The sequence below is a fragment of the Suricata suricatta genome, chromosome 3, assembly GCF_006229205.1.
Source record: "Suricata suricatta isolate VVHF042 chromosome 3, meerkat_22Aug2017_6uvM2_HiC, whole genome shotgun sequence".
In the NCBI taxonomy this organism is placed as follows: domain Eukaryota; kingdom Metazoa; phylum Chordata; class Mammalia; order Carnivora; family Herpestidae; genus Suricata; species Suricata suricatta.
Genome location: NC_043702.1, coordinates 174106034 through 174129101, shown reverse-complemented (window position 1 = coordinate 174129101; position 23068 = coordinate 174106034). Strand labels below are relative to the sequence as shown.

The 23068-nt window shown below is 61.6% G+C and overlaps 1 protein-coding gene and 1 long non-coding RNA gene across 5 annotated transcripts; one reads left to right on the top strand and one right to left on the bottom strand.

Annotated features, from left to right (window-relative positions):
- Positions 1-7927: 7927 nt before the first annotated feature.
- SEMA4A (semaphorin 4A) lies at positions 7928-22076 on the top strand. Of its 3 annotated transcripts, none has more exons than XM_029935989.1 (15): positions 7928-8114; positions 8791-8955; positions 9313-9473; positions 10381-10443; positions 10641-10739; positions 10966-11071; positions 11807-11923; positions 12214-12338; positions 12476-12648; positions 13606-13756; positions 18199-18379; positions 19722-19840; positions 19928-20085; positions 20329-20429; positions 20798-22076. In XM_029935989.1, the coding sequence occupies exons 2-15, from the start codon at positions 8820-8822 to the stop codon at positions 21394-21396; spliced, it is 2289 nt and encodes a 762-aa protein (XP_029791849.1). In that variant the 5' UTR covers positions 7928-8114; positions 8791-8819; the 3' UTR covers positions 21397-22076. The 3 variants fall into 3 exon arrangements, with proteins under 3 accessions (XP_029791849.1, XP_029791848.1, XP_029791850.1); XM_029935988.1 differs by lacking the exon at positions 7928-8114 and adding an exon at positions 8529-8633; XM_029935990.1 differs by lacking the exons at positions 7928-8114; positions 8791-8955; positions 9313-9473; positions 10381-10443 and having other exon boundaries at positions 10654-10739; positions 10949-11071.
- Positions 16107-19931, bottom strand: LOC115288571. 2 transcript variants are annotated; one of them, XR_003907101.1, is made up of 4 exons: positions 19554-19931; positions 17940-18403; positions 17413-17536; positions 16107-16831 (listed from the first exon to the last, which is right to left on the bottom strand). It is a non-coding gene; the product is annotated as an uncharacterized LOC115288571 (long non-coding RNA). The 2 variants fall into 2 exon arrangements; XR_003907100.1 differs by lacking the exon at positions 19554-19931 and having other exon boundaries at positions 17940-18081; positions 18168-18260.
- Positions 22077-23068: the final 992 nt, after the last annotated feature.

Genomic DNA, 23068 nt, shown 5'->3' with positions numbered 1-23068 from the left:
CACATGGCCGCCTCCCAGGTTGCCACTTCAATTCATTCCTTTGTCTTGAACCCCAGACCTGATGCTTGTCCGCATCAGCATGTCCGGAAGGATAGCCTGGCCGCCCCTCACCCCCTATCTGCTCTGCTTGGCACCTTCCCCACGTCACCTGGTGATCGTCCTCAACCCCAGCTGCACAGGCTGAAAGCTGCAAAGTCCTCTGGAGCCACCAGCAAGTTCTGTCAGCTCTGTCTCCGGCGTGTAGCTGGAATCCAGTTCATTCTACCCCCCACCCCGGCCTCTGCCTCTTGTCTGGATTGTGCCAACCCCTCTTGGCTGGTCTGCCCCCCTCCCCACGTGGCAGAGCGACCCTTCACCGCCCTGCCTCCCATCTGCTCAGAGCTCCCCAGAGCCTTCCCAACGCACTCAGAGACCAGACGGGGGACACGAGCACCGTGTGAAGCCCCATGTGACAACCTGGGGACAGCTCGTGCCTCACCAGCCCCTCAGGGCACAGTGACTGCCTCGGTGCTCCTAGAACCCCCCCCAAGGGCCTGCCCGCCTTGGGTGCTTCCCCCGGCCTGGACCACTGTCCCACCAAATACTGTGGGCCTGTTCCTTCACTGTCTCCGGGTCCCTATGCTGAAAGCTTTCCCCGACGCGACCCCACAGTCCCTGATCCTGAGGCCTAACCCTCCACGCCACCCTCCCATTTCTCTTTCCCCAGGGCAGTTGGCACCTCCGGGCACATTTCATCTGTGTGCTCCTTCATGTCCTGTCCTCCGTCCGGGACAGGCGTTTTCATGGTTTATGCCTGCTGCCTCCCAGCGCCCAGCGAGGGCCTGGCCACAGAGCAGGTGCCGGACGGTACCCGTGTGAGCACTTCCTGCAGAGCCGCTCCTGGGGGGGGCAGTGCGGGGGTGGGGACGCAGGTTAGTCCTCCCGCTTTGAGCGAAGCCCCCGAAGCCAGGGAGGAGACGGGGTCGGCCACAAAGTCACCCAGCTTGCTGGCAGCGGGCCCAGGGCTCCCGACTCCTGCAAAACAGGTGGCCACTCTGTGGGAGCGTGCCAGAAGACCTCCTGGAGGAAGGGGTTCCTTCGAGGCGGGCAGGGAAGGACAAGAGTCAAGAAGAGTTCTATCAGGGGCGCCCGGCTGGCTCAGCGAGAAGAGCCTGCGACTCTCAATCTCAGAGTCATGAGTTTGAGCCCCACGTTGGGTGTAGAGATGACTTTAAAAATACTCTACCAGGGGCGCCTGGATGGCTCAGTCGGTTAAGCCTCCGACTTCGGCTCAGGTCAGATCTCACGTTCGTGGGTTCAAGCCCCGCGTCAGGCTCTGTGCTGACAGCTGGCTCAGGGCCTGGAGCCTGCTTCCGGTTCTGTGTCTCCTTCTCTCTCTGCCCCTCCCCCTCTCATGCTCTGTCTCTCTCTGTATCAAAAATAAATAAAACATTAAAAATTTAAAAATAATAATAAATAAATAAATAAAAAATACTCGACCAGGTAGAAACGAGAAGAAGACCTGCTGCAGGTAGAAGATTCGGTGAAACGGAGGCGGGGGGGCGGGGGTAGAGGACTGGCCAAGCCTTCCCACACTCAAGAGAACGGCAGCCAGGGACTTCGAAATTCACGCTGTGGGCACTGGGGGCCCGGGCGAAACTGCCTGCTGTCTTTCGGTCTCCATTTCTGTCTCCCTTTACTGAACCATGCGTTTCTCTCGGCTGCCTGCCCGCCCCTCCACGGCCATAAGTAACCCACTAAGTCATTTGCCTTTTCGCTGTCCCCGCCCTAACAACCAGCCGGCTGGGACAGGAGGGGGAGAGCCTGCATCCTCAGCCTCCCCGGCACCTCGGTGCCCCTTATCCCACCGCCAGAAGGGCAGGGGTGAGGGATATTGGGAGGGGAGGGTGCCTCTGTCCCCTGGCCCCCTGCAGTGACCTTGAGGTGCCGGCCTCCCCTCCATTCCCCCCCTCCCCCCGGGCCCAGGCCTCAGAGCCTTACAATCCTGGGGCTGGATCTCCGTGCTTAGTACCAGTCCGTGCCAGCTGGCAGCTCCCACCGGAGACAGAGGTGGCGGGAATGTGGGGGAGGGGGAGGAAGCGGGCAGGGGCCCAAGGCGAATAGGGGCCAGGATCCGAGGGGGTGGCAGTCAGAAGTTGAGTGGCCAACATGGGGGTCACATGGGATGAGGCAACAGCCAGACTGAGGAGCCGGAGGGCTTCCAGGCCCTAGAGGGGGTGTCAGGACCCCACTCGGGCCCTCCTGCCACCGCAGGCCTAATCCCCTCCCCACCACCCACTTTCCTCCACACCCACCCTCTTAAGCTGCCCCTAGCTAATTCATCTTGGTCCCTTTAAGAGCTGCCTGGGAACTGGGGCACTGGAGGGGGCTGGCAGGGCCCCCACCTCCTCTCCCTGCCAGGCCTGTCTCTGCTCCACCCCCGGCCCTGGCCAGACTCTGCTGGAAGTCTTGGACGCCTGGGTTAGGGTCTCCACTGCTGGGCTGGGGGTAAGGCTGGGAAGTGGTGGGGAAGGGGGACCGTGGTCCTCGGGGGAGGGGACGGGGAGGGTGGGGTGCCAGCTTCCTCACACTCTGGGCGTCTGTGTCAACTTCAGTGGACAACATAGGGGGTCCTTCTGGGTGGTCTTCCAGCCTCAGACTGGGGGGCAGGGCAGCTCCCGGGGGTCTGGGGGGGGCCTGTGGAGCAGGGAGCCTGTGGCTCCTCACCCTCCACTCCCCTGTCTCTGGGACCCTCCTCTGGTCAACTCCATCAGCCACTCACTGCCCCTCCTGCAATTAAAAACGTGGGGCCCTGACAGGTGGGGAAACTGAGGCAAGGCCGGCCACAGGAAAGGGGATCGTATGAGCAGGTGCAGGGGAAGTGGAGATCAGGCTCCAGAGAGCCTCTCCCTCCTTCCCTACTTGGAATGACAAGCCCCCGGGCACTGGGGGTCCAGCGCGACCCCAGCACGTTCTTCGCCGCAGTCATGGCTGCTGCCCGACACGGTCCCTGCTGCCTCACGGGATGACCCGGCTCCTTCCCGGAGGCTCCGACTGCAGGCCCCGAGGCCCGAGGGGCTCCCCGAAGCCCACCTGGGTAACCAGGGTGCGGGGGACGCTTGCAGCCCCCTCTTCCTCGATCCCCTGGAGTATTTCCTCGATGTGGCTTGTGCAGTTCCGTTCAGGGACTGCACCCAACCCCCTGGAAGGCGGGCAGGAGCGGGGAAGGGCCGGGGACACCCCTGGGTGGGAAGTCCTTCCATAGTCTGACCTTCCTCCCTCCTGTTACACCTCTAGCCCAGTTCCCTCGGGCCCTGCCCCCTCCATTTCCACTCATCTCTTCCTCCTCGACCAGAACCCCGGGCAGGGGGATATGAGCCCGGGTGTGGGAGCCGTGGGAGCCGTCTGTGGCCCTGGGGTCAGGTGCTGACGGCAACAAGGAGATGGTGGCCGTGGGGGAGGCGACAGAGCTCTGCTCAGAGTCCACTTCTGCTTTTGGCACATGCCTCGCCCTTGTCACCCCCCCCAGACGGAAAGGACCCCCCCCACCCCGACCCAGACCTGAAGGAACCGGGCCTGGCGCCGGCCCAGCGCACTTCCTTCCTTCTTAAAAATACTACTAAGTCTTGAAATGAACGAAGCTGCTCCCAGGTAGGCTGCAATCAGAGAGAACAAGCAAGCCGTCCAGGGTCACACAGCGCTTTCCAGGCAGCCAGGCCCGTGCCCTGGCCCCGCGGTCTTTACACCGCCTTCCCAAAGCTAAGAGAGGCCAGGCCGGAAGCGGTTACCCCTCCTCACGTCAGCGGTGAGGAAGCCGAGGTCCAGCGGGGACCGGAGGGGACTCTGCGGAGCGGGTGTCCCGGGTCAGGGCTGGGAGAGGACGCGGCCCCGCCTGCACCCGCTCTGCACGGCCTTCAGAGCTGGGGAGCGGTATCGTTCAGCTGGGCTCTGGTCTATGCCTCCTCTGGCCCAGCCTGTGGAAAGTCCCTCCGAAATATGCCCCCGTCCTTCCTCTTAGAGCATAGGACTTCTCCTCTAACAGGTCTAGGGGCTTGGCCAAAGAAGTTTCTGGAACAGCGGCCTGGGGAGAAGTGGCAGAGCCTGAGCCCGGCAGTGGCCTCTTCCCGGGGAAGCCAGGAAGGGGTCTCGTAGCCTTCTTGACGCGCCCCTGTCTCCAGGCTTATTGCACAGGTCTCTGGATGTGCACGCACCTTTCCTCCTCCTCGGCAAACTCAGTGTGCACGGGCTCAGGCCGGCGGTGCCCAGGCGCGACCCCCTGGCCCCCCGCCTGCACAACTCCCAGGGAAGAGTGCGACCCTCAGAGACTGACCATAAAAGAGAATTGGCCCCATGTGACCCCTGAACCCAGTGAGGCGACATCTAAGAGGTGGCCCCTGCCTGACAGGGGGAGAGGAGACTAAGTAAGGACCCCCAGGGTCTCCCCCCGCACATCTGGAGCCCCGCCTGCCCCCACTGTGGCTCCAGGAGCAGCAGAAGGTGGGGCGCAGGGGGACACGGGTAGGAGGAGGAAGAATATGGGGAGATTCTAGTCCCTCCCACTTAGAGATGCGGTCGCCATGGTGACTGAGGACCAGTGAGGCGGGATGGGGTTGGGGATGGGGGGCGGGGGTGTGGCACGGACGAAGGCACTGGGAGGCAGGCACGGCCTGGCATTCCAGGGGGAGTCGTGCATCCCCAAGCTGCAGGTAAGGGATCGGAGGGCTGGCAGGGCAGCGGGGCATTGTCTGGTGCTGGCTGTGCCTTGAGGAGGGGGCAGACAGAGGGGTCGGGCCATTGTGTGCGGCACTCAGCTGAGCCTTCCAGTCGGGCTGGAGCAGGAGGCCTCGGAGGCCCTGGGTAAAGGGTTGGGGGGACTGGGCTTGGCGGGCGGCAAGGAGGCTGCGAGACAGTGCGGGCGGGAAGAGGTGCGCGGATGCAGGGGGAGCAGAAGCCAGGGACGTCCCCAGTGCCTCACACGCAGGAGCCACCTCAATACAAGTTGATTTGATCATAAAAAGAGAGCAAAAAGGGGCAGGGAGGTGGGGCTGAGGAAGGGGAGCCAGGAGGCTGACATACCCCAGGGCTGTGCTGGGGCCACCCCTGCGGCTGGAAGGGAGAGGGGCCAGGGGGAGCTGGACCTGTCATTGGTGAGGCCCGGAGTGGCTTTTCTCCCAGCTCCTGGAGCCCCTTCCAGTGAGGCATTCATGCTGCCAGGAGCACCAGAGATGGAGTTTCCTCGAGTTCTCTGGGTGAGCAAAGGGCAGGGGTAGAGAGGGGTGAGCATCAGGTAGAGTGTGTGAGTGGGTGAATACAGGGTAGGGGCACATATGGGGAGAGCATAGGGTAGGGGATGTGGGGTGAGCATGGGGTAGGGGTGGCGAGGGGTGAGCATAGGGTAGGGGTGAAGAGTCTGAGCATGGGGTAGGGGTGGAGAGGGGTGAGCATGGGGTAGGGTGCAGGGAGTGTGAGCATGGGGCAGGGGTGGGGAGGGATGAGCATAAGGTAGGGTGCAGGGGGTACGAGCATAGAGTAGGATGCAGGGGACTGAGCACAGGGTAGGGGTGGAGTAGGGTGAGCATGGCACAGGGGTGGAGGGGGTGAGTACAGGGTAGGGGTGGAGTGGGGTGAGCACAAGGCAGGGTGGAGAATGCCATCTGTCTCCATCTCCCTCCCACCTCCCACCTGCACAGCTAGGTGTCTACCCTGGGCCAGAAAGCCTGGCAGGAAGGGGCTACTGTCTGATGTGGTCTAGGAGCCAGAGGGGAGGAGTCCCCAGAAGATTGGGGGACAGGGTTAAACTTGGCATTGTTGTTATGGGGGGGTCCCAGGCTGGGGAGAGAGGAGCTGGGGAGCCCCCGCATTGCTGCTAAGAAACGTCACGGCCCTTAAGGCCAGTGCCTGGACACCGGGCCCTTTTCCGCCGCCACCCCTCCTGAGCCCCGCTGACCCTGCCCTCCCGAGACTCCCCAGGGGAGACACTTCCCGCAGGGCCTTGGCCTCCCCCGTGGACAGTGAGGAAGGTCAGCCGCCGGATGCCAGGGTGGGACCTGCCAGGTGGTTTGCTGGCCTGGTGCAGAATGACGCCGCGGGGTCCCAAGTTCAGAAGTGATCCAGAGCCTTGGGGACGGCGGCAGGACAGCCTCAGATCACTCGTGGGCCCTTCCGAATGCGGGCCTTTCCCGTGACTGCCCGGGCCACGTGTTCCCGAAGCCAACCGGCTGTGGGCTCCCCAGGCACCAGGGCGATGGCTGTGTGACTCTGCGTCCGAGTCCAGAGCCTCCCTGTAAGAGGGACGGTGGTGGGGCCGGGCCCTCCTCCCGGCAGGCCCTGCTGCCTGTGGGGCTGGCGCCTGTACCTGATGGCCAGACAGGTTTCTGGTCCCTCCTGAGTCGGCAGTCCCCTGAGGTACAGTTTCTTAGCCCAGAAGAGCCAGGGCTCGCCACCCCCTCCCTCCGGGGTGTCTTCCCCGTCCAAGTGGCTCAGAGCTGAGGAGAGACCACACTGGGCGGCCGAGGGCCTGGCTTCTGAATGAAGCAGATCTGAGTCTGACTTGGCTTCTCGCTGCATAACATCCCTGAGCTTTACTTTCCTCATCTGTGAAATGGGACTACAGTGGTGCCCACCTGCTAAACTGTCAGGTAGACCACAGCCTAATCACGTGAACTCCTCATATTGGCTGGAGGGGCGGGGGGAGAATTCCTGGGTCTCTGGGTGGGGGTGGGAGGTGAGGGGAAGCAGGGCTGGCATGTTGAATCAAGCCCTTCTGGAGCGCAGACCCAGGGCGTCGGGCTGGGAGCATGGGGCCGGAGCCGCCTCGGCATCTCCCCCGGGCAGGACTCCTCCCTATGACCCAGATAAACCAATCTGTCCAAGCAAAGAGTCCAAGGGGCAGAGCAGGCCCCAGATCTGGACTGGGGGTGGGGGAGGCACAGAAGGCGGAGTCCAGGTGGGAGCATCCGTCCCAGTGGCGTGGCCCATGGCTACCCCCGAGGACGCGGCCACCAGCCCCTCGTGTAAGTCTGGGAGGGTCTCCAGGAGACAGTCTTTGGCCCGGAACAGCCCCCAGAGAAACCGAGGGAAAACAGTGAGCCCTGACGAGGAATTCCAGGGAATGACCTGGGCTGCACTGTGCGGGGGGGGGGGGGGGGGGGGGGGGGGGGGGGGGGGGGGGGGGGGGGGGGGGGGGCAGTGTCACAACCGAAGGTCATCCTGCCTGAGCAATGGGGGTGTGTGAGGGAACTGGGTCACCAGTTGGAGTCAAGTTAGGCCTGGACACCAGCAGCCAGCCGGTCTGGGGCTGAATGGGCCGGAAGCTACCGGCTTTATAGGCTGTGCGCCCTGGCCAGAGATGCCTCATTAACCCTGCCTTAGGACGTCCCCCCAGGCCTCCAGGGAGAGGTGAGCAGGCACTGGGGGACTGGGTGTGGGCGCAGACGGGAAATTTCCTGGGCTCCCCTGGCCCGAGGCTGCCCCGGGGACGGGGGACGGACATGGGGGAGCACCGAACGCAGCCCTTTTGGTCTTCCAAGACCGTGGCCCCAAGGGAGCGGAGGCTCGAAGGGGAGACCACTGCGGGCCCTTGGGAGCACCCAGCTGTGGGGAGACGGTGCTTTATGGGTGGGCAAAAAGAGGAACAGAAAAGACAGTGTCACGCCTCCCATCGTAGACATCTTGAGCAAGAGGAGAGGCCGCTCCCGGCCCGGTTAGACTGGATGTGGCACAGAGGGCAGAGGGGTGGCTGACAAGACCCAGAAACTTTCCAGCCTTTTCAACTTTCTGGAGGGACGGGGGGGGGGGGGGGGGGGGGGGGGGGGGGGGGGGGGGGGGGGGGGGGGGGGGGGGGGGGGGGGGCAGAGGCGTGTCTCCTTTCACTGCCCTCCCAGCGCCCCCCCACTTCCGCCCAAGCCAGTCGAGTCATGACTCGACTCCAGAGGTGGAAATTCTGGTTTCCCGGAGCTCCCAGTGCCGGCTCTGGCGCTATGGGTACCTGGCGGGCCGCGCTGCCGGCCCAGCCGGGCTGAGCCTTGCGTCCCCTGTCCCCTGCCTCTGGGGCCTAGGAAGCCCGTCCTTTCCCTTGGATGCACCCCCACCCGTGCACTGGACACCGGGGGTTCTGCGCTGCGGCTGGCTCGGGGGTATGTGCGATGAAGTGGACGGCTGGGGGGTGGCAGTCCTGAAGACATTGATGCAACGACCCAGGGAGTCCGAGTGCAGGGGGAGGGACAGCCGCAGCCTGCCTGGAGCCTCCCTACAAGAGAGGGCCAGGTGGGCTAGAGTGTCAAGGGCCTGTGGCCAGTTGGGGAAGGGGAGAGGTCAGAGCAGGCAGAAGCAGGCCCGCTGGGTCATCTGAGGGCAGGGGACAGGGTGCGGCCCCGGGGTAGCCACAGACCTGAAAGACCCCTGATAACCTATAGTTTGAGTGTAGGAATCTGCTCCTGAGAAAAGTCCCTTCCTGGAAAGGGGGAGGGAGGGGTTGTGGGTTCTGGGCAACGGGGGAGGGAAGACAGTGAGAAGGACTTGCAGAGAGGAAGGTGCGAAAGGTGGAGCGGGCAGCTGGTGACCAAAGATCAGAAGGGCAGCAGGAAGCTGGCCTCCCACCCGCAGAGGAGCCTGAGGCACCAGGCCGGTGCCCGCGGTGCCCGCGGACGATAGAAGTGAGACTCACAGGGCACTCCTCGGAGGAAACGGTCCCCTCCCCGGCACCCCCTCCCCCACCCCACTTCTGCTGCCTGGGGCTCTCCTATTGGCTCCCCGGGGGGGATGTGGTGAGGACTGCTCACCCAGAGACTGTCTGGGTGCCTGTTTCCGCAGAGCCATCTGGCGACAGCCTCCAGCTGAGCATGGCCCTCCTCGCCCCGGGCCTGGACCCCCGGAGCCTCCTGGGCCCTGCCCTCTTCTGGCTCTTCCTGCTCCCACTGCCGCTGACGGCAGGGGGCGGCGGGCAGGGGCCCCTGCCCAGGGTCATATACCACGCAGGTAAGTGTCGGTGGCCGGTGGCGCAGGGCAGTACGCTGAGCTGGAGGGAGGGGCAGAGGAAGGGGTGAATGAGGAAACTGTGCGTGGCGGCGGAAGACCAAGGGGGAAGACTGAGGGAAGGGAGGAAGGGGCCAGTGGGTCTCCGAGGCTGGCGATTTTTCTCTCCCTCCTCACATGTCACTGCCCTCAGGCTGGGCACTTCCAACCCCTCACTGCTTTCACACCCCCACGTGCCCAGGGGCGGGGGGCACGCTCTGCCAACGCTTCCCCTCCCCACCTCGGTCTCAGAAGTCAGCCCTCTGCCCACCCGCCCCTCAGGCCCCTCATCACTCACCCCTTCTCATCATCTCCCAACAGGGGACGGACGCAGGGGCCTCAGCCTCTTCCACCAGAAGGGCCTCCAGGATTTTGACACTCTGCTCTTGAGTCGTGATGGGGGCACTCTCTATGTGGGGGCTCGGGAGGCCATTCTGGCCTTGGACATCCAGGATCCAGGAATGCCAAAGCTGAAGAACATGGTGAGGAGGCCAGGGAGGAAGGGCTCGGGCTGTGGGTGAGGAGGGGGCTGGCAGTGCCCCCCGCGCTGGGCCACCTACGCACGACCGACTGCCCCACCGCTGTTCGCTCTAGCCGGCAGCAATCAGCGACTCTTGTCCTCCGTATCCGGTCTGCAGAGCAGAAGAGACAGCATAGTCTCACGGCTTGTGGGCATCATGCATGCGGCCGGTGTGATAGTAATTTCTAGAACGGCTGATATGGGAATCATTGACATACGACAGGAACACTGACTCAGATGATATCAATAATATGATACCCACCCGCTGGTAGAAATCACTGAAGCATCTCTATTAAATAGTCACCCTCCTAGTGGGAATGGTGTGGGGGAAAACGGGGGAAGGAAGGCAGGAGGGAGCAATCTCTGAGCGTCTCCCTGGCTGGGCCGCGGCGTGTGGCCTGTGGGCCACCTGCGCCTGGGGAGGGGCTGCTGGGTGCAAATGCAGCTTCTCTGAGGTGTCAGCCAGGAACTGACATTTTAAACAGTCTCTCCAGGAGAGGGGTGGTGTGACAGCAACTGTCCCGGACAGCAGGCATTGCCGTCGGTACTCTGCGTCTGTCCCTGGCCGTGCCCTCCAGAAGCTGGTGCAATTGACCAAGATCACGCCACCAGCGAGTGGCGGGTCCTGGATTCAAACTCAGGTCTGGCTCCGCAGGCCGTGTTCTACCGCACAGCCGTGTCCCGGTGGCACCAGCATCACCAGACAATAGCCACAGTCACAGACTGATGCTCATATGTGTAGCTCACCGGCGTGCGCTGGCCACCATGCCTGCTGGGGACTTCCCACTCGGCCCAAGGAGAGGCGGCAGGTCAGGGCTCGAGCTGCACACGGCCTTCTCCTCATCTTCCTCCCCAACTCCCCACCACAGATACCCTGGCCGGCCACTGAGCGGAAGAAGAGCGAATGCACCTTTAAGAAGAAGAGCAATGAGGTAAGTGGAAGTGGGGGTACAGGGGCTCTGGGGGAGCCCCCAGACCATCACAGGCGACCTCAGGCAGTGGAGGATGACTTGCTTCCACGATGAGGCCTGCACCACCCTCTGTGGCGATGCGCTGGGGCAGCGTCAGCAGTGCCCAACACCCTCCCCAGCGGCAAGCGAGGGGCAGCCCGAATTCTCTGTCTCCCCAGACACAGTGCTTCAACTTCATCCGTGTCCTGGAGGCTCTCAACGCCACTCACCTGTACGCGTGCGGCACCTTTGCCTTCAGCCCTGCTTGTACCTTCGTTGTGAGTTACTGGGCACCCGGCTCCAACCCTAACCCTTCTCATGGGATATGACCCCTGCTCCCGGCCCCTCGTCTGGAGCTCTGGAAAACCCTGCTCTTCCAGATGCAGGACCTTCGAGAGCCTCCAGGCCCCAGTTTCCCTCCAAGTCCCTCTCCTTCCCTCATGCCCTTCATTTCCCAGACGTGAGACTCTGGCGTTCTGGCCCCCAGCCTCTCCCCCCCTTTAGGAACTCCAAGATTCCTACCTGATGCCCATCTCCGAGGACAAGGTTGTGGAGGGGAAAGGCCAGAGCCCCTTCGACCCCGCCCATAAGCACACGGCAGTCTTGGCAGGTGAGATTCAGGCTCCCAGAATCTGCCTTCCCGGGGCACTCTGGGAAATATGGAATCTGACCGTTTTCTGAAAGGCCGGAGGGGGGTGGGGACAGAGGGGGGGGAAGCCAGGAGCCTCAGGGGACCAGATTCCAGGGAAGACTCGGGCCCCCCAGCCACCAGGTCCTGTGGAGGGTGCCCCAAAGGAGGTGGAGGGAGATAGATACAGAGAGGTTCACATAGGCAAGAGGGACCCGGAAGGGTCTTGGGCGGAGAAGAGGCCTGAGGTCCGGCCATTCGTTCTGTGGCGTTGACTGAGTCTGTGCCCTCACAGACACACATGACAGAACCCCGCCCTGGCTTCCTGGAAGAGGTGGCCTTTGGCTTTTGAGTTGGACCTTGAAAGATACATAGGTGGGCAGCGAAAATGATCCGGGAAGAGAAGGGTAGGGCCAAGTGGGTGGAGGCACGAAACAGCCGCCTTCAGGGAACCCGGAGTGATTCCACTTGGCAAGTGGCTCTGCTGGGAGCAGCCGGAGGAAGGATGGCCGAGGCCAGCACGCAGAGGGACCCAAGGCATGGCTCTTCCCTGGGGCAATATTCCCTAAGAAGGGTGGGGGTCTGTGGGTACCGCGGGAAGGTGCAGAACACAGAAGGGGGCCAGGGACCCATGTGAATGCTGGCCCAGGCAGAGGCAGGTCTGAAGAGGGCAGGGACCCCTCCAACGAAGAGGCCTCTCGCCCTCTCCCCGCCCAGACGGGATGCTCTATTCCGGCACCATGAACAACTTCCTGGGCAGCGAGCCCATCCTGATTCGCACGCTGGGACCCCAGCCTGTCCTCAAGACCGACAATTTTCTCCGCTGGCTGCAGCGTAAGGACCCGAGCTCCCAGCACAGGTCTGGCCCTCGCCCCGAGCGAGCGCACGGAGACCGGAGGCCCGGCCTGAGAACCGGGGTTACCTCCTCGTAGAGGGGGGCCTCCTCCGTGCGAGGCACCCTGCAGGCGGGGGTGGGAGGCCCCGGGAAACCTCAGTGAGCCAAAGAGGGACCAGGTGCCCTCCGGGGCCACCCCCGGCCGGCCGGGGGCATCCTGTCGGCCGAGCACCCTGGGGGGTGGGGACGGGACAGTCCCAGCCCTAAGCCTATCTGCCCGGTCCCGCAGCGGACGCCTCATTCGTGGCAGCCATCCCCTCGACCCACTTCGTCTACTTCTTCTTCGAGGAGACAGCCAGCGAGTTCGAGTTCTTTGAGAAGCTTCACACGTCCCGCGTGGCCAGAGTCTGCAAGGTCTGCGCTCGCGGCGGGAGGCGGTGCTGGCCGCGGGGCAGCCAATGGGGAGGTGGCAGAGGCGGGGCCGAGCGCCCAGGGCTCAATGGGAGCGGGACGGGGGCGGGGCGCCACTGACCCCGCCCTCGCATCCCTAGAACGACGTGGGCGGAGACAAGCTGCTGCAGAAGAAGTGGACCACCTTCCTGAAGGCCCAGCTGCTGTGCGCGCAGCCCGGGCAGCTGCCCTTCAACGTCATCCGCCACGCGGTGCTGCTGCCCGCCACAGCCTCCGCAGACGCCCGCGTCTACGCCACCTTCAGCTCCCAGTGGTGAGCAGCGCGGCGGGCACGCGGGCGCTGCGCGCGCGGGCCGCGGGGTCGTCCCTCCGCACCCTTCACCTGGGAAGGCATGTGATCGCCGCCCCGTCCAGGGCTCTGACCTTCGCCCTCCATGCAGATGGGAAAATAAAACTCAGGCTCTTACTAGTTTATATCCTTCCTGGTTCCAAAGAGGATAGGAGACAGCTTACCAAAGGCAAACCGCGAGACGAGACAACATAAAACCGATAAGGACACAGGGGTAAAAGGAAAATAAGAGGAGGCAGGGTCTGGGGCAGCGCTTTACAAATGTTTGTCATTTATGCGGTGCCAGAATGCTGGTCACAAATTTAGCTCTGAGCTTCCTAATGGCCAGAGCAAGAAGCGAAACACCATCGGTGTCTCTAAGATTAAAATAGTCATTGATTGAAGGCTGAGAAAAGTTAGTTGATTTGCCGTGATCTGGTCCCACAGCGTTTAGGTACTTGCTGCCAGTGGGTCAGGCACCAAAACTGTCTGTTGCAAGCAGGGGCTGGTAGCAATGGCGTCCAGAACCAAGAGCGGATGTGTGCCACAGTCAGCTTACAGAGAACGAGAGAGACCGCTCCCCACAGACCACGGCTGGAGGAATGAAAACCTCGTAGTGGGGCTCTGCTTGGTTCTCTTGAGGATCAGGAATCAGTAGGACCAAAAGGAACAGGGCTTCATCTTGTCGGGAACTCCTTACGCTGCCCCTCCCACGGGTCAGGCCCGGCCTGGGCACGACAGGCAGCAGCCCCCCCCATGGCCTGAGCCCCGGTTAATTCTCCTTAAGGATAATCGCACCTCAGCTCCCAGCCTTATCACTGCAGCTGGGGAAGAGCAGGCATCCGTAGGCCAGGCCCACCCTCCACACCCCTTCCCTCCTGGGCCTTCTCGCAAGGGTGGGCCAGGGAACGAGATAACGGTGTCCCCTCTGGCTGTCCCCAGGCAGGTCGGTGGAACCAGGAGCTCTGCTGTCTGTGCCTTCTCTCTCAAGGACTTCAAGCGTGTCTTTGAGGGCAAGTACAAGGAGCTGAACAAAGAGACTTCTCGCTGGACAACTTACGGGGTTCCCGAGATCAGCCCCCGGCCAGGCAGTGTGAGTACCGCCCCCTCCGCGGACACACACACATCCCACATGCCAAAGCCCCCGTCGTGGCGCAGGGAACGTCCGACCGTCAGTGGACCTGCGCTCAGCAGCCCCGTCTGTGCAGCTGCCCACGGTCCACGGGTGTCCAGCCCCATCCTGCTCAGAGAAGCACCCCCTCTGCCAAGGGCATACCTGATACCGGGCCAAATTCCTGAGGGAACAGGGAGCACGGGCTGTGCCAAGGCCTGTCTGGGCATCCTCATCTGCATTTTTGATCAGAGTGCTATATGGTCACCATGTAAAGAATCGTAGAGATCGACACAGTTACAAAAATCCGCCTAATTCTCTGGAGGGACAACCGCCCTCAACTCTTTTAGCTGACACTTTTTGTAGTCATCTCCAAATCTCTGACATACTTTTATTTTTAAATGTTCATTTATTTATTTTGAGAGAGAGAGCGTGAGCAGGGGAGGGGCAGAGAGAGAGGGGGAGAGAGAATCCCAAGCGGGCTCAGTGCTGTCGGCGCAGAGCCCAACACGGGGCTTCATCTCACGAACCGTGAGATCATGACCTGAGCTGAAATCAAGAGTCCAATGCTTAGCCGGCTGAGCCCTAACGTACTTTTATTGCCGCCTCTTGATGCTTCAGTTTCAGGCAGGATCTATCGGATCCCCGTTCTGGATGGTGAGGATTTAACTGTGTTCTTCCACCCCCACCCCGTTTTGTGTGGCCTGCTGCAAGCGGCTCGCAAGAACGGTTTCTGTGCGTCTCTTTCCAAATCCGTGGGCGCGGACAGTAGCCTGAGATCAGTATGGTGGGAGTAAAGGTCACGGCTGCCCGCAAGCCCAAGGAGTCGGGGACGGGGGTCCCCTCCCCCACGCCGGAACTGCTTACCAACACGGCGCTGCACCCACCCCTCCTCTCCCAACATAGTTTTATAGTAATTTTGGTTAGATCAATATTTATATTAGGACTCTTACGCACAACTGGGCTCCGTAGCAGGCCATGATTACTTTTCCTTTTTGCATAATTAAAATTTTCCCCTCGGGTTAGTAATTACCACTCTCTCACCTTTTTTTTTTCCTTGCTTTGTTTTCTAAGCTCTTATCATTAATTCAACCCCAAACTCCTCCTTAATTATCTGCATCTCTTCTGAAGACAGAGAGCCTGTTAGGTATTCAAACAGCTTCAAGTTCCTAGAAGTGGCGCCTGTCTGTTGCCGCAGGGTCGGTGGGTGGCTGTTGGGCGGGCCACCCCTGCCATCCTGGGCTTCCCCTTGTCAGCATCCTGGGCTTCCCCTTTGTATCTCCTCTTGCAACCTGGGGCTTCCTCTTTTTTTTCTTTCTTTCTTTTTTACTATCTTACTTCATGGAACGTGGCCTGCATCAATTCCCCGAAAGGAATACATGGGAGGTAAATTTTTTGAGACTGTGAATGTCTGAAAATGTCTTTATTTGACTTTCACCTTTGATAGTTTGATGTGTGCATGCAATTCTAGGCTAGAAATAAGCTTCCTGAAAAACTTGGAAGGCTTGCCCTGTTACTACCCAGGGTGCTCTTGAGATACCCAAAGCTATTCTGATTCTTTTTTTAAATTTTTTTAAATTGTTTTATTTTTAAGAGAGAGAGAGAGACAGAATGCGAGCAGGGGAGGGGCAGAGAGAGAGAGAGAAACACAGAATCTGAAGCAGGCTCCAGGCTCCAAGCTGTCAGCACAGAGCCTGATGTGGGGCTTGAACCCATGAACTGTGGGATCGTGACCTGAGCCGGAGTCGGATACTTAACCGACTGAGCCACCCAGGCGCCCCAAAGCTATTCTGATTCTTAAGTCTCTTGAGTGTTGAGTTTTTTTCTTACTGGAATCTTGTAGTGCCTCTTCTTTGTCCCCAGTTCTGAAATTTCACAGTATTGTGCTTTGATGGGACTCTGTTCATTTTCTGTGCAGCCTGGAAATTTGCCCCTTTGGTTTGAAGTTTTCTTGAACTATTTCATCCCATTTTCTTTTTAACGAACAAATCATTTTTGAGGCTGCCTGCCGTGCTGTGAGCAGGAGGGCACGCAGTGAACAGAGCAGACACAGCCCCTTCCCTCTCGGAGCGGACACGCTCATGGTTGGGTGATTTCTTGCTACTTTCTGGCTCTCCTGGACTGGCTTCTCCGTTTTTAAATCCTGTACAGCTTTCCAAGACTTCAGCTCTGCCCTGCGTTATGGGGGAGTGTCTCAATTTTATCTTCTTTTTTTTTTTAAGTGTTTATGTATTTTAAGAGAAAGAGCACACATGCAGGGGAGGGGCAGAGAGAGAGGGAGAGAGAGAATCCCAAGCAGGCTCCGCACTGTCAGCACAGAGGCTGTGGGGCTTGATCCCACAAACTGTGAGGCAGCGACCTGAGCTGAAATCAAGAGTCAGACGCTCAACCGACTGAGCCACCCAGAGTGTGCCCCGGATTATTGTTCTTTTAAGTCTCTTAATCCATATGTTCCCTTTCCCTCTTCTTATTTTCTCTCGCCATTTACTTGTCGTGTAGAATTTTTCACTGTCTTGATCTTGGTGACCATGCCTCTCTGTGGTGGGGTTTGAGGGACTCCTGTAAATTCACTGGAGGTTGGGCCTAGGGACTGAGCCACATCAGTTTGATTTGGGGCAAGACCCCTTTGCTGCGGCCGTGTGTCGTCCTGCAGGACACACGTGGCGTCTGGCTCCTTCTGTGAAGTAGAGTCCTTTTCTGTAGCATCCTGTTCTTGTTTTGCAGATACACTCTCTCTACTTAGCTCTCCGAAGACAGTAACGCTACTTTGCCGTGGAAATCTCTTTTCTCTAAATCATTTAGCTGTCTGTCTGTCTGTCTATTTTGGTCTGGTAGCCCTGGCCCTCCGCTGTATTTGAGGGTGGGGACCACCCAACTGTTTGGAAACTGCACTGGGGAGACTTGGCAGTGTGGGCTCCACTGTTGTCCCCTGGAGGTGGCCTGGCTGGGCAGTCTTCTCGGGACCTTCAAGGTCAATATCATCAAGTCTTACCCTTGACCTCCAGTCAGTTTTCCAGAGTCCTCTTCTAGTCTGCTTGGAGGGGGGTGGCCTGGCTGCTGGCGTCAGGCCAGGGGGCCAGGGGAGGAGTCTCGTCATGCACTGAGCCCCCCTGCCTTCACCCCTGCTTTCATGGTGTGCCTGCGCCCTCAGCATGGAGGAGGGAGGAGACCCTCTTCTTTACCCTCGCGAGAGAATGGGCCCCCTGACCTGGGCCAGGGCCTGCCAGGGCCAGTGCCCCAGCTGCGGGAGCCGCGGGACCAGCCTGGGTCCTGGTCAGACCTCCAAGTACTGACTCCGCGTCTTTCTTGCCCCACTTCTGGAGCGGCTGGGGCCGCTTGCTCGTGCCCTTTAGGAATTCTGCCTTGTAAGTCAGAGAGTTTGGGCCACCCCAGAGCTGGTTTAAGAAAATTCCTTTCTGTTTTCCCTGCTAAGTCTTTGACTGTTTGTTCATTTGCTTTCCGGACTCCACACTGTGGCTGCCTCCCCCCCCCCCCCCCCCCCCCCCCCCCCGTCCGCCCCCACTCCGTCCTCCTGGTCCCTGTAGCTCTATGCCTTAACCCCCGCCTTCTCGGGGGAGGAAGTGAGGAAAGGTGCATGTGCTCATTCTGGCATCAGAGTGAAACGTAGATGCTCTTACCTCACTTGCAGACAAGGAAGCGGAAGCTCATAGAGGTGGGGTAACTTGTCTGAGGACGCGCTGTCAGGGGACGGAGTCAGGGCTGGCCCTGACACAGGACTCGTGGGTGTGGAGGACAAGGATCCTGAGTGAGATCAGGACACACAGTGTACTGGGCTTGGCGGGTCTCCAGAGAACAGCCGGTCCACCCCGTCCACCGCCCCCTCACTTTATGGGCGAGAAAAAGGAGGCCCAGAGTGGAGGAGGGGCCTGCTAGACTCATGTAGCAAGTTCATGCCACACCGCGGTAACAAGCATTCCCTGCTACCCCAGCCCTTTCTGTGACATCTGTCAGGCAGTCACCGACTCCACAAACACTTATTGGGCACCAGCTGTGTGCCGGGTCTGGTGCTGAGGACGCCCAGGGCCACCGCTGTGAGTGAGCCTTGGTCCCGCAGCAGCAAACAGCCGCCCCCCCTCCTGCCAGGCTGCCAGGCACCCCGGGTGAAGGTGAGGAGGAGGAGGAAGTGAAAAGAGCCAGCACTCACCGAGCACTTCCTCCGTGTCACGCTCTGTTCTTGTTACTTTCCGGTATGCGCGCATCTCCTGCTGCAGCAAGCCTACGATGCGCACTGCGCTATGTACAGAGCTGGAATGCGGGGCCCGCAGCTCCAGAGTTTAGCCACCTCCCTGGAGAGAGGGAGCCAAAGCAGGCTCGAGCGTGGGAGGGAGGGAGGGAAGAGGCAGTGGGAGCTCACGGGAAGGCGAGAGCTGACCTGATCATCTGCCTCCTCCCCCCCGCTTCAGTGCTCCGTGGGCCCCTCCTCTGATAAAGCCTTGACCTTCATGAAGGACCATTTCCTGATGGATGAGCAGGTGGTGGGGACGCCTGTGCTGGTGAAGTCTGGCGTGGAGTACACGCGACTCGCAGTGGAGACGGTCCAGGGCGTCGACGGGCACAGCCACCTGGTCCTGTACCTGGGCACCAGTGAGTAGAGGGCTCCGGGACCGCCTGTGGCAAGCACGTGGGGGCTGCATGTCGGGCTGAGGAGGGAGACCTTGCCGTTCACTCACTCGTGCTTCCCCTCAACAAACGCTTTCTCAATCCCGACTCTGCCTGGTGCCCTGCCAGGCTCTAAAAATACAGGGGAGCCACCCGTGCCTCCTGAGCTCTCGGGCTGGAGGGGGGACAGACAGAGGGCTTCAGGGGCCTTCGCAGAAGCTGTTTCTCTCGTGGAGGAGCCATGGAGAGGGGTGAAGAGCGGGCAGGGGAAGGCCGCTGGGAGCAGCCCGGGCAGGACCCCTCCTTAGGAGGGCTGCTGTGCGGGGCGGGGAGGGCCTGGGGGTGTCCAACCAGCGGGCTTCTTTTTAAAGAAGGAAAGGCCGTCGAGATCCAGGCGGGGGGTGGGGGGCAGGTGGTGAAGAAAGGAGCAGGCCGGGGATCACTGGCGGGTGCCGGTGCAGAGGGGGCAGAGTGGGAGCCTGGGACTCAGCGGGGGGTGGCCGGCGGGCTGGGCTGGGGGCCAGGGGAGAGGGGAGAGCAGGACTCGCTGGGCGGTGGGCAGCTCTGTGCGGGCTTTCTGCTCCCTGTGCATTTGGGGGACGAAGCGTCTGGGGCTGGGGCTGGGGGGGGGGGGGGGGGGGGATTGGATGAGAAAGGGGGTAGATTCAAAAAGCAGTTGTGGAAAGAAAGAGAGTCAGCGGGGAATGTGGAAGATTGCCAGGCAGGTCTACAGAGGGCCGAGAGGGTGACCTTGAACTTCAGTGGAGGAAACCTGCGGCTTCCTTCATTCTTTTAGGACTTGTTTCCAGCCACTGCGTCAGCTGTGCGAGCTCTGGGTCCCAGCAGAGCGCAGGAGGCCCCCAGAGCTGGGTCCGTGTGGAAGGCACTGACCCAGACAATGAACACAGCTCACGAGGTGGCGGCTGGTCTGTTAGATCAGAGATCGATTCCGCACAAGGGCAGATCGGGAACGCCAGGAAAGGAGGTGGCCGTTTCAGAAGGGTGGTCGAGGAGCAGGGACACTCAGCGGAGCTGAGGGTAGCCGGGGACGCGGTTTTCTCCAGAAAGCACTCAGCTGTCCTCGGCCCCAGGCCCCTGGAGAAGGAGGGCTGGGTTCTGGGCGAAGAAGGCAGAGCGGCAGGGACAGGATGCCACTTACAACAGGATTTCCACACTCTCTGCGGCATAGAAGGGACCGGCCCAACAGATCGGCATGTGCGTCCAGAAGGAGCCTTCTCTCTGACAGCTGGGAGGCCATCCGGAGTCAGAGGTGGCACGAGACGGTCCGTGGACACAGTGACAGTCTCCGCTCTCTGTCTCCCTGCAGCCACGGGGTCCCTCCACAAGGCTGTGAGGAGTGGGGACAGCACTGTCCGTCTGGTCGAGGAGATCCAGGTGTTCCCTGAACCAGAACCTGTCCGCAACCTGCTGCTGGCCCCTGCGCAGGTGGCAAGGCCCCCTCGATGGGGGAGGTGGGCTTGGGAGCTGGGTCCTTACTGGGCGTGGCAACCCTGTCCCTTCCCTCTTTTCCAGGGCGCAGTGTTTGCAGGCTCCTCAGGGGGCATCTGGCGGGTCCCCCGAGCCAACTGCAGTGTTTACGAGAGCTGTGTGGACTGCGTCCTTGCCCGGGACCCCCACTGCGCTTGGGATCCGGAGTCCAGGGCCTGCCGCCTCCTGCCCACCCCCATCCCGTGAGTGCCGGTCCCAGACGGCAGAGAAGCTGGCCCGCCAGGACCTTCTGACCCGGCCAGTGGGACTCTTCCTCTCTCCAGGGCTTACCGACAAGTCCCCTCCAAGGCTGGCCCTCCTGGGGCGCAGTCTGGAAGATGCTTCCCTGCCCCCCCACCCCCACCCAGGGCGCATCCCTCTCTTCCTCCCCCTCTTCCCACTTCTGCGTGTTCCAAGGGATGAGTTTGCCTTCCCTGCCTTGTCAGGAAGTCCTGGAGGCAGGACATGGAGCACGGGAACCCGCAGTTCGCCTGTGCCACTGGCCCCATGGGCAGGAGCCGCCAGCCGCAGAGCCGCCCCGAGATCAGTGAGTGTGGAGCCAAGGGGTACGGGGAGCCTCAGGGACTTCCGGGCAGGGGTGGGCCTTTCTGCCTCAGTCCCCTCCCCCAGCACTTGCCCGGCTGGAGACCTGAGCGCCCAGACTTGGGACAGGTTTGGGTCGGGTTCAGGAGGAAGGACAGGGTCGAAGCTGGGATTCAGGACTGAGGCCGTGGGCTGGATTTGGTGCCAGAGTTAGAGTCAGATGGACTGAGGTCATTTGGGGTCCAGACTGGGGACAGGGGAGGGGTCAGAGTCGAATTTGGGAGCTGAAATGGAAGCTGGAGAGGGGGGTCAGGGTCCAAATACCCTCTTCTCCCCACCCCCCCGAAACACCTGCTTGTCCTTTGCCTCCAGTTAAGGAAGTTATGGCGGTGCCCAACTCCATCGTGGAGCTCCCCTGCCCCCACCTCTCGGCCCTGGCGTCCTACCTCTGGACTCACGGCAGAGCCAGAGCAGCCGTCGCCGAGGCCTCCGCGGCGGTCTACAACGGCTCGCTGGTGCTGCTGCTGCAGGACGGGGCGGGCGGCCTGTACCAGTGCTGGGCCAGCGAGAACGGCTTCTCCTACCCCGTGGTCTCCTACTGGGTGCGCAGCCAGGACCAGCCGCTGGCCCTGGACCCCGAGCTGGCGGGCATCCCCCGGGAGCGCGTGGAGGCCCCGCTGACCAGGGTCGGCGGCGGGGCCGCCCTGGCTGCCCAGCGCTCCTACTGGCCCCACTTCCTCACCGTCACTGTGCTCCTGGCGCTCTTGCTTTGCGGAGCCCTCCTGCTCCTCCTCGCCTCGCCACTGGGGGCGCTCCGAGCCCGGGGCAAGGTGCAGGGCTGCGGGACCCCGCCTCCCGGGGAGAAGGCCCCCCTGAGCAGGAAGCAGCACCTCCAACCTCCCACGGACCGCAGGACCTCGGCCAGCGATGTGGACGCGGACAACAACCGTCTGGGCCCCGAGGTGGCTTAAACTGTGGGCTCGGGCTGGGATGCAGCGCGGCGCAGCAGGCCATGCAGGCTGGGGGCCTGGGGCAGTGCACCCCTGCTGGGGGCGGGGAGGACCCCGAAAGACCACCTTTTCCTGCCACTCTGTGCCACCAGGAGCCCCCAGCAGGGCTGGACGCGGCGGCCTGACCCCCTGTGGGCCTTCCCCCCGCCTGCAGGGGCTCTCTGAGGCCGTCCCAGACCTGCACCAAATAAGAGCTTGTAGGACAGAGACTTCAGCTCGCCTGTTCCAGGACCTCGGGGGGTGAGGGGGTGAGGGGGTGAAGGGCGGGCCCTGTGGTAACAAACACCAACATACCAACAGACAGAGCACGGCTGGTGGCAGACGCCACCTCCCCTGGGACGCCCCGCCCTTGTCTCCCCCTCCCGGGGTTCTGCGGGGAGCCACGCCCTCCCCCTCCCTTAACAACCAAGCGCCGCTTACTTCCGGAAGTCTTTCTGGATGTCTGGCCACCTTCCTTCTTGCTTGGGTCGGGGAGCCTGCGATCCCTGCTGGCCTGGCTGGAGTAACAGGGGTCATGTGAGCCTCCTCGTTCACCCTCCTTGTGACCCCTTGACCTCTGTCCTCTCCCTTCTCCTTTATTTTGGGATTCAGAAAACTGCTTGTCACAGACAGTTTATTTTTTATTAAAAAGACAAAGCTTATGAGTGGTGTTTTTGTCGGAGCAGAACGCTGCAGTGGGGGCTCCTGGGGTGGGGGCAGCGGGCGGTCCCCCGACGGCAGCAGGGAGGGGTGCCGGGCCCTCCTGCGCGGCCGGCTCCCCACCCGAAACCCGCCCCATGACCCCCCTGCGCAGGCACTGCCGGAGCGGGGCTCCAACCCCGGCGTCGGGCAGGTGTCGGGGGGCAGCAGCCTCAGCCCTGTCTGTCCGCCGGCGAGCGCCTCACTGGTCGCTGACCCTCTGATCCCCGCGGCGGCTGCTCCCCGCACCCCTTCCCCAGGCCCCAGTGTGTCAGCTCTCGTGGACTGAATTTATGGAGAGACTGTGCAGCCGCCCCGCCCCGTCCCACGGCTGACGCTCGGGCTCGGTCCACACGCCCGCACCACCTCCCTCGGGCTAACCAAGCCTCTTCCCTCTGTCTGCCGAGACCCCCGGCATTGTCCCCTCCTCACCACCCCTGCCTTCCATCTCCCTCTCCGCAGCCAGGTGTGCTAGGCCTTCTCTGCGGGAACCAAACACATTAGAACGTTGCTCCCCCCACCCTCCCCACCAGACCCCGGAGAGGGGCCTTTCTGGCTGCCCCCCCCACCCCCCAGGGAGGCCCTCGCCCTCTCTGCTGCCCAGGCTTCCTCCGCACAAATGACTCTCTGAGCCACCTTCACACCCGACCATCCTTTTCCCATAACTCCCTTCCCCTAAGGCTTCCTGTTTTTAAGATGTTTTTTTAAATCTTTAATCGTGGTACAAAGCCAATACCGTAACATTTACCCCTGAACCGCTAAGCGTTCAGCTCGGAGCGTTAACCATATTCAGGTTGCGTTTTCTCTAGAGCATTTTCCTCTTGCAGATCGGAGTCTCGTTGCCCCGTGTCGCACCCCGGCAGCCACCCTTCCGCTCGCTGCAAATCTGACCGCTGTAGGAACTTCGGGTGGAAGCCAAGTGTCTGGCCTCCTGCCACTGGCTTTTCCCTTGCAC

Coding starts and splice junctions, on each gene's coding strand:
- SEMA4A (XM_029935989.1), top strand. CDS start 8,820: ATGGCCCTCCTCGCCCCGGGCCTGGACCCCCGGAGCCTCCTGGGCCCT. Junction 9,474..10,380: donor TGCCAAAGCTGAAGAACATG/GTGAGGAGGCCA, acceptor TCCCCACCACAG/ATACCCTGGCCGGCCACTGA. Junction 13,757..18,198: donor TCAGCCCCCGGCCAGGCAGT/GTGAGTACCGCC, acceptor CCCCCGCTTCAG/TGCTCCGTGGGCCCCTCCTC.